Raw genomic sequence first — 16,273 nt, 5'->3', positions numbered from 1 at the left:
TACTCGGGCGTTCGTCCAGCTTCCCGGGTTAACACCACTCCCTAACGAATTACAATTGACCTTTCATAGCTGCAACATCTGCTGGACACTCGTCGCTTGACCTCCCCTTTCATCTCTGCGTTCCACCTCCTCCCAGTCAATAGTGTTGACTAGGTCTGAGAAGCGAAGCGGCTCCCTGCTCATTCGATCAACTTGAGGAGCACTGCATTATTCCCCTCTATGACTTAAGGCTGCTCAATTAATCGAATTCTGATCGTGATTACGATTTTGGGGCCAAACGATGTCTAAACTAGTAAAACCGGGGGGGGGTGCGCGTATTTCCGTCCCTCCCCCACAGCATGCACTGTACACCATAGCTGCCAACTCTCCTGTTTTTCCTGGGTTTCTCCCGTATTTTAGACCCATCTCCCGCCGCCCTCCCGTTGTGTCTTTTCTCCCGGGAATCTACCCGGAATTTACAGCCCCAACTTTGTTTGTTAATAATAATGAGAAGCGCACAATAACAAAGGTTTTATTTTGAAAGCTTAGACCGTAAGCCGCCGCAGCTCTGTTAGTTTGACAGAAGCTGAAACACACGGCGAAATGTTTTTAACTGTAAATAAAAGTGCACATTTTCCAGCCTGCATCAGACAAGGCTGAGTTTACTGACTAATTATTAAAAACCAGGATGTGTTGTGTAAACTATCATCAGCACTAATATCTCTGCACATGTTCTGTTGTGTGTTTCCGGCAGATAAAAGGCTGCTGCTTGGAGAGAAATTTAATTAAGCCTAATGGACAAGAAATGCAGCATGTTTCTAAAGTAAAAAGACATTTTTTTTTTAATAATTGTGATTTCAATTTTGACCCAAATAATCATGATTATGATTTTTTCCATAATGGAGCAGCCCTACTAAGACTTTTCTTTGCCGTCTTCTGTAATGAGTTCACGGCGTTACGCAGAGAGAGGCTGGCTGTACTGACGTCGACAGCCAACTGCCTAGATCAGATATTGATGATTGAACTGTGTAGAGAGAAACCCCCCCCCCCCCCCCGCCCACTGGTTTACGATTGCCCCCTTATCCAATTACACCAAGTGAAAATTAATATTTTTCTCAGCGTCTCATTTCAAAGAGAGTCGACCTCCTGCAATCACAGCGGTGTATATCTGACAGTAAAATCCATTAGCTTAATGAATTGATCACCAAGGAGAGAGACGTGTTAATTTGGTTGCTCTTTAGAGAGCTGTACTTCACACTCAGCAGGACCTCTGCTGCTGAGTGACAGACACGCTCAGAGGCAAGCTGCTGCTGCCAAGTAAAGGTTTGTACAGATTGAAAACAGTTTTCAATCTGTACTAAGAATATTGCTTACAACAACTTACTGTGATTGTTTTAACTGAACTTATTGGAAGCAGAAATGAAGGCAAAGTGAAATTATTAAATACATTTATTGTAAATATCTCTCATCTGACACCTCCAACTGAATACTCATTTGAAGAACAACTTAATAGCAGCTGTAAATCTTGTTTTTGCTGCAGTTTTCCGATGCAATCACCCTAGTCATGGATCTTGTCCCTAACCTTGTGATCCCATTGGCTGCGTCTTGGATGCATCTCTTGTTGTGGCTCTCTGATTCGTTACGCTTGTTTAATACATCCGAGGATGGCACTAATGCAGTTGCTCTATTGAATGACTGTGACCTTCGGTCCGGAGCTGAGGTCATCAGATGGTGCCCGACCTTCACCGGGTGTTTCGACCCTTAACCGCAACACCCTTCAGTTGGTGGGTCGCAATGGTCGTCAAATCATGAATACTTGCATAGTCTATTTACAACAGAAGCCACTTCAAAGCTGTGTCAAGCACCATAGAGCAGATTGAGCTGGGCAGGAAGTCAGACACAGAAACCGCATAGAACTTACGGTCAGCTTTCAAAATAAAACACCCCATGCAGACTCCCGATTGTATTTGAGCAATAAACATGATTCAAACAGAAAATTAAAGAAACAATTGAACTACAAAGCCTACTGACCCATAGCTGAAGCACAAAAATAATTACAGTAGCCTAAAAGCATTTGTTCGGATGTGATTGGGCTGCCTGCATAACCCATCAGTGAGGGGGTGGAGACACACTTCACCAGAGAGAGCAGTGAGACTCAGTTTTCAGTCTATTGATTGACAGAAAATGAAGTGCCAATATCTGGGAAATCGATTAATTGTAAAATTAATTTTTCAACCGAAAAGACCAAAATTCTTGATTCAGACTCAAATGTTAGAATTTGTTGCTTTTCTTTGTTCTACATTATAGTGAATTTCATATTTTTGTGTTTGATGATGTCACCATGTACTCTAGGATAATGTAATTCTTTCTTAACGTCAAAAGATTAATCGAGAAAATAATCAGTAGATCCATCAATACTGAAAAGTTGCAGCCCCGGTCTGGTGTGTATCTTTTTAAAGTAGGTCATCAGTCAGTCTGATTGAGCATCCCACTTAATGCCTGAATCTGCATGTGCAGTGTAGCTACAAGCTAACATGAATGAAAAAACACCAGTTAAAAGTGTCACAGAGGAGGGAAGATAAAAGGCATAAAGTATGTGTCATCCAAACGCCCTGACCCCAATAACCCACATACATCTCACTATGAAAACGTTGGAGAGCTTAAGATAATCTGTTCTAATCTGTAATAACCTGTCGCCCTGTCAGACTTTGTTGTTTGGGTGTCACCTTGTTCCCAGATTTACTTTGCTAAATGGTCACATCCCAACTGATAGAAATTATTGCTAAAAATATGAAAATTTGACCCAGGTTGTTTACAACAACAATAAACTCTCATTTTAACTGACTGTACAATCAGACAAAAGTAGGGGTCAGAGGTCAGATCTCTGACAATGGCTGCAGCTAAACGCTTCTCGCTCCGCAGCGTAATGATGCATGATTGAGACCTACGAGGGCAATCAACAAACTGTTCATTTGCTTTATCAGTTTGTGCCACATTGCAAGGTCATGACAATCCAGCCTCCAACCGAGCAGAAAATACAAAACTCCACAATGACGGGACTGAATGAACCCTTCCTCCATCTGTGGAAAATAAAATCGGAGATAAGAGCGGTTTTATTTTTCCAGGCCGCTGCTGCTGCTGCTGCTGCTGCTGCATCTCATCGTCCTGCCTGCTGATGTTGCCTCTGATGCTTCTTAACAGAATTTAGGGTGATTAATCATTCATTTTCAGCATCTGTGCACCCCTCGCTAAAAACAGGCAGCGAGCCCAACTCTGGCACGAGCTGATAGAGCTCTCAGAGCTGCTCGTTTATGCTGTTTGTCCTGTACGATCTGAATGGGAGACAGCGCTGCTTTCACTGATTACACCACTGAGGACGAGAGCGGCGTCACTGATTTATTTATACTTTCTTTCTTCCGGAGTCCTTTTTTGTCTGCGCAGACCTCTGCCTCTGACATGTTTTATCCTTGTTCCGTCAGTCTGGTCGTGGCCTCCGGGGCTGCTGGATAGCAGAGGGGGCAGCAGCTTAGAGACATCCTGCTGTAACTCACTGCCAAGGTCCTGGAAAGGTGATGCTTAATGCTGAAAGTGAGAAAAAAGGTCAGCAACTTGAAGATTATATGGATTTAATGAATAATATACATTGATTGATGAATGACACATGAAATCAGCTTCATACTGAGATTTTTTAGCAGTGTGTCAACTTTTATTTCAGGGAAGTATTTTTAGTGGAGCCTGAGCAATATGTAAAGAGCAATGTTAGCTTTAATATATTTAATGTAAAAAATATGGGCTTGCCCACATTAAACAGGAGTTCATTTCAAGGGTCAAACCAGCGATTTAGTGCTGCAGGACTTGCAAGAGACACATTTTAATCAAGAATAGTCAAAATCTGTACTGCAGAGTCTAACCCTGCAGTATCAATCTCTACAAAGGCTGGATGCTCCATTACCCATAATACATCTGTAGAAACGTACATTAGATTCTTAGTAAAGCAATGTTTAAGTCAAGTCTGATGTTACCTTACATATAATAGAATGATCCTAGCTTCCTCCACACAGTGAGGGGATATAGCTTTTTAATTTAACACTGGTATCAGATCAGTACTCGGAATGGGCTGAATATTGATTCCAGTCATTGAATACAAAAAAGTACATTTCCTCAAGTACTGTACTTGCTCAGGAGTTAAAGTCACGCCTACTGGACGGGTTCAGGTCTCAGTTTTTGCCTAAACTGGGATCACCCTAATGACATTAGGTGGAGTAGCACTACCCATGATAAGGAAACTGTAAAAAGGGGGAATAACACTTTAATGTTTGTTGTAGTTCAACATTGTAAGACATTGGTCATTTGCATATACAACCCACACTGTAATGATACAATGCTACTTGAAAAATAGCTTTAAGTTACCCTTGAGTATTAATATCTGCATCTGTTACAAAACGTGTCACATCACTGACAGCTGCACTGTGGCCTCAAAAGTTCAACATGAACTCTTTAAGACTTTAAAATGTTACGTTTTGCACTTATTTTCCATTTCCTTGCAGACTATGCTGTAATATATCTATGTATTATTCACCGTACCTGTAGCTCCAGGCTAAAATCAACATATTGTGAAGTGGCTCCAACCCACAGAACTCATCTTTAATTCACACATCATCAGGAAATGACGTGAGGAAAGTAGACTATTCACCTTCCAGCTTACAACATCCAATATGCTAAACTTACTCCCAGTGTGTAGTTAATGTGAAAAATATGTAGGAGTCTAATCAGCTGAAGAAGTCAAGAATAAAACAATAAAAATGTAGCTTCACCCTTTTTCAGTGAAAATTCAACAAGTGGGAGAGAGTCCGCTTTTCTACTCACATGACCTGCTGCTCCTAATGAAGACGTGCCTGAGTAAATGAGGATGAGTTGAGCCTGACTGCTTCCAAATATGAAATGCGAGCTCCTAATGGAAGCCGGTCGTAATAGAAAGCAGAGACGGCTCAGCTGTATCCGTAAAGGGGAAAAAAAGAAATAAAGCTCTTTTTTTGTCTTTTATTTGAATGAATTTGCAGGAAAAACTACTTATATATTCATCCTCTTCAAATATAATTATGGCTGACGTTTGAGTGGGATGTTTTGTTCATCACAGCATTAAATGTTTTGTGTTTTTGTGTCTCATTGCTCACAGAAGTTGCTCAGCATCTGTGTGTAACTCTCAGACACTTGTGGTGATGAAATATTGATTAACAGCAATGGAAGTGGAATGATTAGATGATTGTTTACTTGCCGTATTACATCTTGGCTGGTTTGTTTTAGCTCCCCGCAGAGCCGCACAGCAAATGACAACAAATATCAGATAGATTTTTTTTGTGTAAATAGTTAATTATATGCACATAACTTTTAAACTGAAGTATTTTTCTACTAATTGGTTTGGCTAGTGAATGAAGTCCATATCTAGATGAACTTCCTGTTGGGCCCCCTGTCAAAGTTTGTTGTTAGGCCACCATTAAACCCACAATGCATAGTAGTGCTTTAAAGCTGAAATGATGAGATGATTAGTTAAAAAGTTGATTAAAATCGAAAAAGTTACTGAACCCTAAACCTAAAAAATGCTGACAGCAGCTTCTCGATATGTGAATTTTTGCTAGTTTTCCCATTTTTCCATGACAGGTGTTCGGCTTCAGGGAATACTGATCAGGATTTCAGGCATTTTATACATTGGACACTCAATAGAATATTAAGATATTAAGAAAATAACTGTCAGACATTAATAATGAACTCAATCACTGGTTCCAGCCAATTAAGAACACACATTTTGACCAATCAACTGTCTGAAGACTGAGATCAGTTGATTAAATGAGTCAAGTCTGGTTAGCTCCTGCTTGGTTGGAATGAAAACCTGCAGCCACATGAACCCTTTGTGGAATACTTTGGACACCTCTGATGTAGACCCAGATGATATGGAGTAAACCTGTGCTTTCTGGGCCAACCTTGATGAGGTCTGCTGTTTCAGGCTGAAATATTGTTTTCATGAAATTTGTAGATTAAAAAAAAATTGCATTTTTTCCCCTCCATTTCAAACTCTTTTTAAACTCCAAATCAGTAACCATATCTGCTTCTGTTTTTCTCTTTCTCCAGATGAAGTCAACAGAAGTGGACCAAGGGCTTTTCACAGACAGCTACTGCAAAGTGTGCAGCGCTCAGCTCATCTCCGAGTCCCAGAGGGTCGCTCATTATGAGGTGAAGACACCCCCTGACCTCCCACCCCCACCTCCTCACATTACACCACACACAACTCTGACACACCACACTCTTATGAAACTAATGAAAGGCTCGGAGTCACGCTGTTTTTCTGTCTTTACCTCGGGAGACGCTCGGCTCGATCTATACACCTGAGCCCTGCAGCTTGCACAGCGTCAATAAACACACAACACCACCTGAGTTTACCCACTTATTTTCTAATTTCACTTCAGAGCAGAACGACAATGGAAAATATAGTAATGACAGCGATGGATTTTAATGTGCGTTATAATTACCTCTTTGCTCGTCCTTGGAGTGGTGCACATGTATCATTTCTAGATATTAAAGGTGTTCTGAGTTGCTTTGTAGCACCAGTAGATCACTGCCATATTCATTATGACACATTAGTATAATTACAGTGAAGAAACGCAGCCTTCACTTGTGTGGCGCCCTGCTCTCCTTTGGTATGATGGGATTTAATTCTGCAAATTGAAGAAATGTGTGAATAGAGGCTACAAACATGGTTGCAAATGTATAAAAGCCTTCCCGATCAGTTGTTTTTACACCAGAATAATCAACTTTGTGTGTCTCATTGCCATTTTTTTTGTGTAATAATCGGATATTCCTGGCGAAGTGTCTGGCTCTCGAGACGTCGCAAACTCGCCAATGCTTTCCAGTCGCAGCAGCTGGATGTCCTCTTGTGGTGAGAAAAATCCATAAAAGTGCGCCCACCGGTGTAATGCTGTCAAACGGCGTTAGCATCGTTTCACCGTCGCCTCCTCTAGCTTGTGACTGTCATGTGTTATTAAGCATGTTTCCTTCCTACTTTTTTCATATGCATTTAGAAAAACAAACAAACCCCAAGTGGAAATTCATAAAAATTCAAAAGAATCTTGGAAATATTGCAAAGAGGTGGAAAAGTTAGTATATAGTATATAGATAAAAGCAAAATGCTGACACAGTGGAATGTAAACAGACGAAATTATGACATCCACGTTTGAGGCAGAGTGAAGCCTCCTCACTGAAGAGATGAAAAATAGTAAAACCCCCCCCCCCAAAAAAAATAGATATGTGTGATGCAATTAGTTTACTGTTATTTATATCAAATGAATAGATGAAACCAACATAAATGCCACATTTTCATGTTTTCTACCATCTGAAGTTGGATTGGCGCTCTTTTAATTACATCTCTTGTTAAGGCCTCTTCTTCTTCTTCTGTTTATCTGAATGCTCCAACTCCGATATTTATATCAAGTAAGTGGATGAAAACAACACATTTTCTACAGCGGATTTTCTAGAAATAAATTGTGCAACATTTGGATGGAAACCCATAGCAATTGTTGTCAGGCTGTGCCAGTCAATAACATAATAACGACAGATAATGTAATAACAGTCAATAACGTAACAATTTTGCCCGTTATAAATGAAGTAAAGCCGCTAATGTAATAAATTGCCTACAACATAACCAATAATGTTATAACTTTTTGCCAATAATGTAAAAAGTTATAACATTATTGGCTAGGTAAAAAACTTTACAAATGTAATAACTGGAATTGATAACGTAATAATGTATTAATATCACTTAGTTTTATTTATTGGATATAAACTTTGGATAAAAACGTTATAAGAGATATTAGTATATTATTACGTTAATGGCTTACAGTTGTAAAGGATTTCTTTAACCTAGCCAATAATGTAATAATTTGCCAATAACTTAATCATTTCTAACATTATTGAAAAAAACGTACTATGTTATTGGTTCAGAAATGTTATTACGTTATTGGCTGTTATTACGTTATCAGTCATTATTACGTTATCAGTCATTATTACGTTATCAGCCGCTATTACGTTATCAGTCATTATTACGTTATCAGCCGCTATTACTTTATTGGCTGTTTTTACGATATCAGCCACTATTACGTTATTGGCTGTTTTTACGATATCAGCCACTATTACGTTATCAGCTGTTATTACCTTATCGGTTGTTATTACGTTATCAACCGCTATTATGTTATCAGCTGTTATTATGTTATCAGCTGCTATTATGTTATCAGCTGTTATTATGTTATCGGCTGTTATTACGTTATCAGCTGTTATTATGTTATCAGCTGTTATTACGTTATCAGCTGTTATTACGTTATCAGCTGCTATTATGTTATCAGCTGTTTTTACGATATCAGCCACTATTACGTTATCAGCTGTTATTACGATATCAGCCACTATTACATTATCAGCTGTTATTACTTTATCGGTTGTTATTACGTTATCAACCGCTATTATGTTATCAGCTGTTATTATGTTATCAGCTGTTATTACGTTATCAGCTGCTATTATGTTATCAGCTGTTATTACGTTATCAGCCACTATTATGTTATCAGCTGTTATTGCGTAATTAGTCGCTATTATGTTATCAGCTGTTATTACGTTATTGGCTGTAACAGGCAGTTTTTTAAATATAATTTTTTGGGGCATTTTTGCCTTTTTAAAAAATGTGTTAGTTAGTGGCAAAGAGGCCAAAATTCAGTTTAGTTCTTTTTAACCAAGTTTAGTTATGTGCTTTGGTGTGTTCGCTTCATATTTGAATCTGTAGGTATTCTGCTCATCTCCACTGCCTTGAGGTGTGTTTTGACTGTATACTTGTATATACACACACACACACCAATAAACCTCAGATTTAGCTTGAGGCATAGTGAAGAGTGCAGCAGCCAGTTGTTTTCCTTCCTCCTGCCTGAGCCTTGTCTGGTTGTGGACCTCTCTTTGTCTGCAGATGCTGCCTCTCACTCACTGTCACTTTGAGTTATAAGACCAGCGAGTCTGACTGCAGGCCCCACTGCTGTTGGACATCTGCATTAACAGGAGTTGAAAGGACTCATATGAGACACTGTAGTCCACTCTTCAGTATTTGCAAAAAGTGTCTGCCCCGTACTGAAGGCTGTTGTTCCCTTGGAAGCAAATAATTAGAGATCTTGAGGTGGTTTTAGTATTTTTATTGATTTTTCTATTGTTCCTAACGGAGATCAGGAAGCTGCTAGGGTAAAATCTCATCTCATCAAAGCAAAGTAAAGATTTATTAATGTTATTTGACAGCCTCGCTTTGTCCTTAGTTTGCTTCACTTTTGTTTTTCAGTCAACTTTTTCTTCCTGCAACTCTTAATAAGTCAAACTGGGTTTCCTGCAGGGGCGACGTGCTCGCCACGGGAGCTGCAGAGTGCTATTTAAAGTAGTCTTAACTGTCCGCGTCGTAACAGGAGAGCTGCTTTGTTCTTCGGGGCGTCGCGGGAGACAGGAAGTGGCTGCTCCAATCCAAATCAAATATTAATTTTGTTATTGTGTGTTGAATGCTGAATACAGCACTTGGCCTGTTGCCTTCCTGGAGACAGGGGACAGGGGGAGGGGGGCATTTTTTGGATTCTCTTTTTTTAGCGCAGTGGGGGTCTAATACATCGTGACAAGTTTGGGTCATGGTGATGAGAGCTAGAACAAAAAAACAAAACAGATGGGATAAAAGGAAGTGCAACTTTTTTCAGATATAGATGGTTGTTATGCACTTGAGAAGAGATCGTCTATAATTATTCCTTTTGTGCTGTGTTTGATTCACTCGATAAAGCAGGAACAATAAAATCAAATTGGCTTTGTTGAATATTAAGAATATGATTTAAATGATATCTTTTAACAAAATCTTTTTTTTCCTAAAAGACGTGCATCTCAATTTGTAGCACTGTAGTAACAATAATAGAGTTCCTAAGCGAGAGAGAAGCTTTTTCGGGCTCTCTTTGTTCCATGAGTAAAAGGTCACTTTCATTTTCTGCACAGACAGCGTGACGGCCTGGTTAAATCGTCAGTGCAAGAGGTGAACAACAGTGTAAGGAAAGATCTAGTTCTTTGTAAAGTCCAAAAAGCTTCAAGGTTACAAGACTGTGTACATAAAAATATAAGGTGTGAATTGTCCAATTACTGAGCTTCAAATTCTCTTACATGTGCCGCTAATGATGCATGGAGGTTAAAGGTTGTGCTGTTGAGAAAAGTTTAAATCGATTCACTTTTGAATTTCAGGTCAATTTTGGATGGCATTTGTAACACTGTACTTTGTTCAAAGCTGCAACATCAAAGAGTTGTTCATTTGCAACAGCTCTGATTCTACCGCATACTGCAGCAACGGCAGCTGATGCTCATGAGTATTGTAGTGTTTAGAGCCATCTGAAGGATTCATCTTGAAACAGAATATCACCTTTTAATAGCATGATTTTCAAATGATGACATGCTTTAGAAGTCTGCTACAGAAAATGTCACGTTGTCAAATGTTTACATACAGTGGATTTTCATATATTCTATACATTTACAGCACAGTTACAATAAGTTAATGTGGAATTCTGTAACTGGAGTTTTATAAGTTTCTACATGAGGTAGGACAGTCATGATAACTACTTTTGTTGGACGATATATTGTCTCAGAAATTATCGCGATAAACGATATTATTGTCATTTGAAGATCATTTTATACCACTGATATGATGATAATATAATATAATATAATATAATAATATTGTGACAGGCCTAATTAGAGGTCTAACTGACAACTACGACGCCTAAGATGCAGTTTGGCATAAACCATCCAATTAAGTGAGCTTAAAATTCTCTTTCACATGCCGCTGACATTGCGTGAAAGCTAAAGAAGACGCTGTTGAGAAAAGAGAACTAAAAACATAAATAACATCACTCTGTACGATAACAAACTGCACCTTTCTTTGTCTCTTAATGACTTTTTGTTGGTAGATCTTCCAATTATTACTATTTTTGCACATACAGCAGTAGTGTATGTGTGACCTCAAACAATTAGGAAGTACAGAAATCTCTATAAAACAAAGGTTAGAATAATAATTTGAAATGGAAGAACAGAAAGTAGCTTTATAGCTTCTCATGGGGAACTTGCTGTACGTTACAGTAAGAACAGCATGCCATGTCAGTACAGTGGGTGACTCTAGCTGACGGAGGCTCTGCTCATTTTTGGTAATTCATCGTGACAAAAAAGCTGCATAATTCTTGGAGAGATGTCAGAGAGGGGAAGGGAAGGGGATGCAGGCAGGAGGAGGCTGTGACGGTCTGGTTTCTCTTCCCGCCTTTAAGAGCGCACATTCGGAAACTAGGTCGTACAGTGCTGGTTTGTTTGTTTGAGTCACACTGAGCCCTTTATGATGAGACTAAAGCTAGCGCTACCCACACTGGGTGACAGGCATGATCAGAATCCTATCAACCAGCACTTGACATCAGAAACATAAAGTCTCAGAGGATATCACTTAATATTCTCATGTGAGTAGAAACACATAATATGACAGCAGCAGTTATCTTGTGTGTTTTGAAGTGGGAAATACTGCATGTGGTTTAGATGACCTCCATATATGAATCTGTGCAGTATATCTTAATGAGTTTAAAAATGGCATCACTGAAGAAAAAAAAAATCTGATATTGAAATCTTTCCTGAGTTTCCTGCAGATGGAAAAGTTTCTAAAGCCTTTAGATTTACTCCACATCCCTGCTTAACTGAAACATATTTGACAGACAGGTCGTCTAACTCGCACTAATACCTTGATCTCTCATCAAGTCAATGTCCCTTTGAGTTTTTCTACATTGCTGTTAATTGAATTTTTAAACTGCCGGAGTTGAAGCGGTCCTCATGTGACAGAAGAGACTGAAGATGTAATTGATCTTTAAACCTTCTTTTCAAACACTTCAAAGCCAGTGCTCTTCTGTGGAGTGGATCAGAGCGGCCTCTGGTTCACAGTTCAAAGACTCGTGTGGCTCGTGTTAATTTATGCATCCGTCTCTTTGCATGTGTACTGGATATGGTGCCGCTGAAGCTTCCCTTGACAGGCTGCCCTGCCCTGCTGCAAGGCGTCCTCAGGAGAGCTTTCTTTTTAAACTACTGCCTGCGACTTCATAGAGAAAATAGAGTGGGGAGTGACCAGCGAGGAGTCATTAAGCAAGATGTGGGAGTAGTAATGTATGGGTGCTGCATGTGGAATTCTAAATATCGAGGAACCGTTGTCAGACAGATTTATTGCGCTTACAGCAACTGACAATGGTACATATTTCAAAGTCTTCAACTCAAAAGTGAATACATAATATTTTATACCGATGTTCTGTTTCAAAGGTATTCCCACACAAAGTCAAGAAATACATCCTTGTCATATTTTTCAGAATTTTAAATAAAAAGCCAAAGTATTGCAAAAAAGCTTTTCCACTTGGCTGAAGTGGAAATTTTTTTATGAAAGGATGGAAGCAGGTGTTCAGACTACACCTAGACCTTCTGTTGTCTGATTTTACTTTCATTTCGTGCTGCTACTTCATTGTTATGTGCCTCCATTCTAGGAAGCCTTAAAGAATAATTGGTAAGAAGAATGGGTGTGTATGTAAACCATGTACCAACAACACCCCCAGTTTGAGTAATTGGTTGCATTTTACGTTTATTTGGCTAAAAAAAAAGCAAGAATGTATTCATGTAATGTAGTTAATACAAACACACACTCATTCTCATTTACTGTGTTGAAATTTGAGACAGAACTTTCTGCATCTTAACAAAAGCGTCACATACAGGGCTGTCTCTGGGCAATATGGTCTAAGGTCTTCAGTATACAGTAGTTTATTAAAGGTTGCATTTCTATATGTATTTTTGTCATTTTTGAGTGGTGCCAAAAACTAACATAAAGATTATGCTTTCTGCAGACTTCGAAAAAACATCTGTCAATAGGAAGTCCAACATTCACTCGACTTTTAGCTCTGTTTTTCGTCTTCAAAAACTTCTCAGAAAAATGTGTGGCTCTATAGCTGCTAAAGACTCTACTATCTCAACCAGATAGTCACAAGCTGCTTACTGCTGGGCCGGTAGTCTAAAACAGGCTTATCAAAGGATTTTTAACATAAAACAGCTGCCTCCTGTAGCTGGAAACAAGATTAATGAGAGCTGTGAAAGTGAACCGAAACAGCAGAAGAAACACACACAAAAAAGAGCCGAAACATGCGAAAACACTCCATACAGTTGAGAGGAACTGCAAAGTCGGGTGATAATTCTCTGTGGATTTGTCACTATAGGAGATTCTCTCACACCACAGTCATTGCATCCATTATTAATACAGATGTATTGATTAGCACAGCTTTAAAGGGCATCTACATTCAGAGTCCTCACACACCTGCTTTCCAATTATAGAAGAGTAAAAATCTTGAATCCTGAAAATGTCAAAATTGTACTTGAAAGGTTTCTAATGTACAACAAATCAAGAACGGTGGTGAGTCTGTGTCTGTTGGGAATAGGGAGGTTAAGTTATGCTTGTGAGTTCAGAGATTTAGGCATTGATTTATAGATGGTGTACATTTTGCTGAAATGTTCACTTTATTGAATCTTATTTTATTATCAAATGGGTTTTATTTTCTGTCTTATGTAACATGGGTGCTGAGGTCAGTGGTTGGTAGGTCATTTCTTGGACAGTTTTGGGTTGTACCCAACACAGAAAAGACTCACAGTGAGGTTAAACCAGTGGGAAGACTTTCTGGGGTAAGCGGAAAGAGGCTTATTTTGGTTAATCAAGACTAATGATGAGTCTGTGTCCATAGGGGAAAGGGAGGTTCTGCTTGTTTATGGTGTCAGGGACCTAGGCGTCGATTTATAGATTGTGGACATAGGTAAAAATACTTAAGTTTTTGCTTCAAGTCTCAAATTACCACTACAGAAGTACATTCTATGTATTCTATTTTCACTTTATCTTACTTTTAGTATTATTATCAAGTGGGTTTTATTTTCTGTCTTGTGTACGCTTGCATGTTTTTATGTACATTTTATGCCTTTTATTTGTTGTGTTTTTCGTGTCTTTTTCCCATAAGCTTTATAGTTGAGTAAAATGAATGTTTAAATGCTAATAGAATCTGTTGAGGCCAGCAGCAGGATATATATCAGTGTCCAGGTTTTGAGTATTTAAAAGAAAGGCCAGAAATAGTTTAGTTTAGCTGCATGCACTATACACACCACAGCAGACTACCTTCAGCACAGTGTCATCCATCTCCTGTGTATTGCATCCGCTTCAATCCCAATAATCTCATTTCCCAACTCCATGCACGATGCCTGTCAACTGGTATTTTTCAGCACATGAGAGCCATTTTGCAAAACGCCACCACACTAATACAAACGCTGTAGTACTTGCACCAGATTCACATTTTGTATTTTTAGTGCATTAAATCAAGATTCCCCTCACAGTACAGAGAAGCAGCAGTCAGCCAGGGTAATGATAGCGGCCTCGTTCAGCTGCGCGTTATAGTTTGGCTGACTCCTGTGCTCTTTGTCTACTTCATGTCTTCACTAATTGGTTTCCATTATCTTGGATACATTGCAAAATGAGTTCGCCTATCAACATTTTATGTGCTGTTTTGTTAGCCCCGCTGACCGTAAAGCAATTGTCTCGGTCGGCGTGTGAGAGGAAGAGAGGGAGTGCAGGAGTTCAGCAGATATACAGTGTAACCTTACAGAACATCATCAAATATAATGATGCTCAGTACATTCTTAACCCTAATTACCCTGCTGTGGTTTGTAGTTTAATGGCAGTCATGTTCACTTGTGTTTCCAATTGGATTATGGTGTTTGTTAATAGGTAATAGGTAATAGAAAAGAGGTAAACACTGACCCTTTTAGATTTTGACCTGTAGTAATATTGAAGACCCAAATGAGTATGGTACCAAAATAAAAGTTAAAAGTACGTCTGGAGATGCATTTGCCATTATCAGGCAATATCAGGACTTAAATATTTGTGCGGTAGCAGTTCAAAAGGTGAAGGATTTCAAGTATCTCCAGGTCTTCTTCCATGTGAGGGTTAAATGGAGCGTGAAATTGACAGGTGGATTGGTGCAGCATTAGCAGTGATGTGGGTGTTGTACTGGACTGTTGTGGTGAAGAAAGAGCTGTTCTTGAAGGCGAAGCTCTCAATTTACAGTCAAGTCTACGTTCCCACTCTCACCTGTGGTCATGAGCTTTGGGTAGTGACCGAAAGAATGAGATTGTGGATACAAGCAGCCGAAATGAGTTTCCTTCAGAGAGTGTCTGGGCTCAGCCTCAGAGATAGTTTTAGGAGGTCAGACAACCAGGAGAAGCTGCTCCATCGCATCAAAAGGAGTCAGCTGAGGTGGTTTGGGAACCTGGTCAGGATGCCTCTTGGATGCTTTCCTCTAGAAGTGTTCCAGGCATGTCCAACTGGGAGGAGACTCCAGGGCAGACTCAGAACACACTGGAGGGATTACATGTCTCCCCTGGCCTGGGAAAGCCTTGGGGGATCCCCCTGGGAGGAGCTGGTGAGCGTTGCCTAATGCCACTGAGACCCAGCCCTAAATAAGCGGCAGAAAATGGATGGATGGATGGAGTTCACAAGGTGTTTTAACTGCGCTGTGCAATAATTTGAATTGATCAAATTAAGGACATTATGACATTATAACACCTTACATTAACATGCAATTTGTATCTGGATATTCTGTCAGGGTAAAGAGAAAAACACATGAATACAAGGTGTAAATGCACTCAGAATACATTGTGATGGGAGAATCACTGGATGTTATTATCCACTTAATATTCAGACACAAATAACATGTTCATGAAAGGTATTATTGCGGCCTAAAAATCCAGAAACCATTTTCACAATCAGTACAATTTTTTCTACCAACTTTTTGAAAAGATTATTCAATGTTGCAGAAACATAGTTAAGATTTGAAATCAAGTTAAAGTTAAAATATCCCCACATCCTGCCATCCAATCAGCCTGCTGAATATGTATGAGACTTTAGATGCGTTTTTGCACTTTTGCTCCGGCGATAACATCTGCCCTCGAGGAAGTCTGAATGACCATCTCATCACACCCACGGTTTTTTCCCCCAGTTTCCAAAACTTGCACATTGTTTGTGTCATCCTGTCAGGCGTGCGTGTCATTCAGGGTGAGTGTTGCACCAGGACGTGCGCCTTCTGCACATAGAGCGAGCAGTTTAGAAATAGAGTGTGAAAATGATGATGTTGCTGTCTGACAATGCCACATTTCATCAGTT

The 16,273-nt window shown here is 39.4% G+C and overlaps 1 protein-coding gene across 1 annotated transcript in view; it reads left to right on the top strand.

The window, feature by feature from the left end:
• Positions 1 to 16,273, top strand: part of zmat4a (zinc finger, matrin-type 4a) — a 157,648-nt gene that overhangs the window by 21,160 nt on the left and 120,215 nt on the right. The window contains exon 2 of the mRNA XM_062417087.1: positions 6,106 to 6,207. Coding sequence (XP_062273071.1) covers positions 6,106 to 6,207 — 102 coding nt within the window. The remainder of the gene's footprint in view (positions 1 to 6,105; positions 6,208 to 16,273) is intronic.

The sequence above is a fragment of the Scomber scombrus genome, chromosome 4, assembly GCF_963691925.1.
Source record: "Scomber scombrus chromosome 4, fScoSco1.1, whole genome shotgun sequence".
Taxonomy (NCBI): domain Eukaryota; kingdom Metazoa; phylum Chordata; class Actinopteri; order Scombriformes; family Scombridae; genus Scomber; species Scomber scombrus.
The sequence above is the reverse complement of the archived record's forward strand: the minus strand, read 5'-3'. Positions and strand labels throughout refer to the sequence as shown.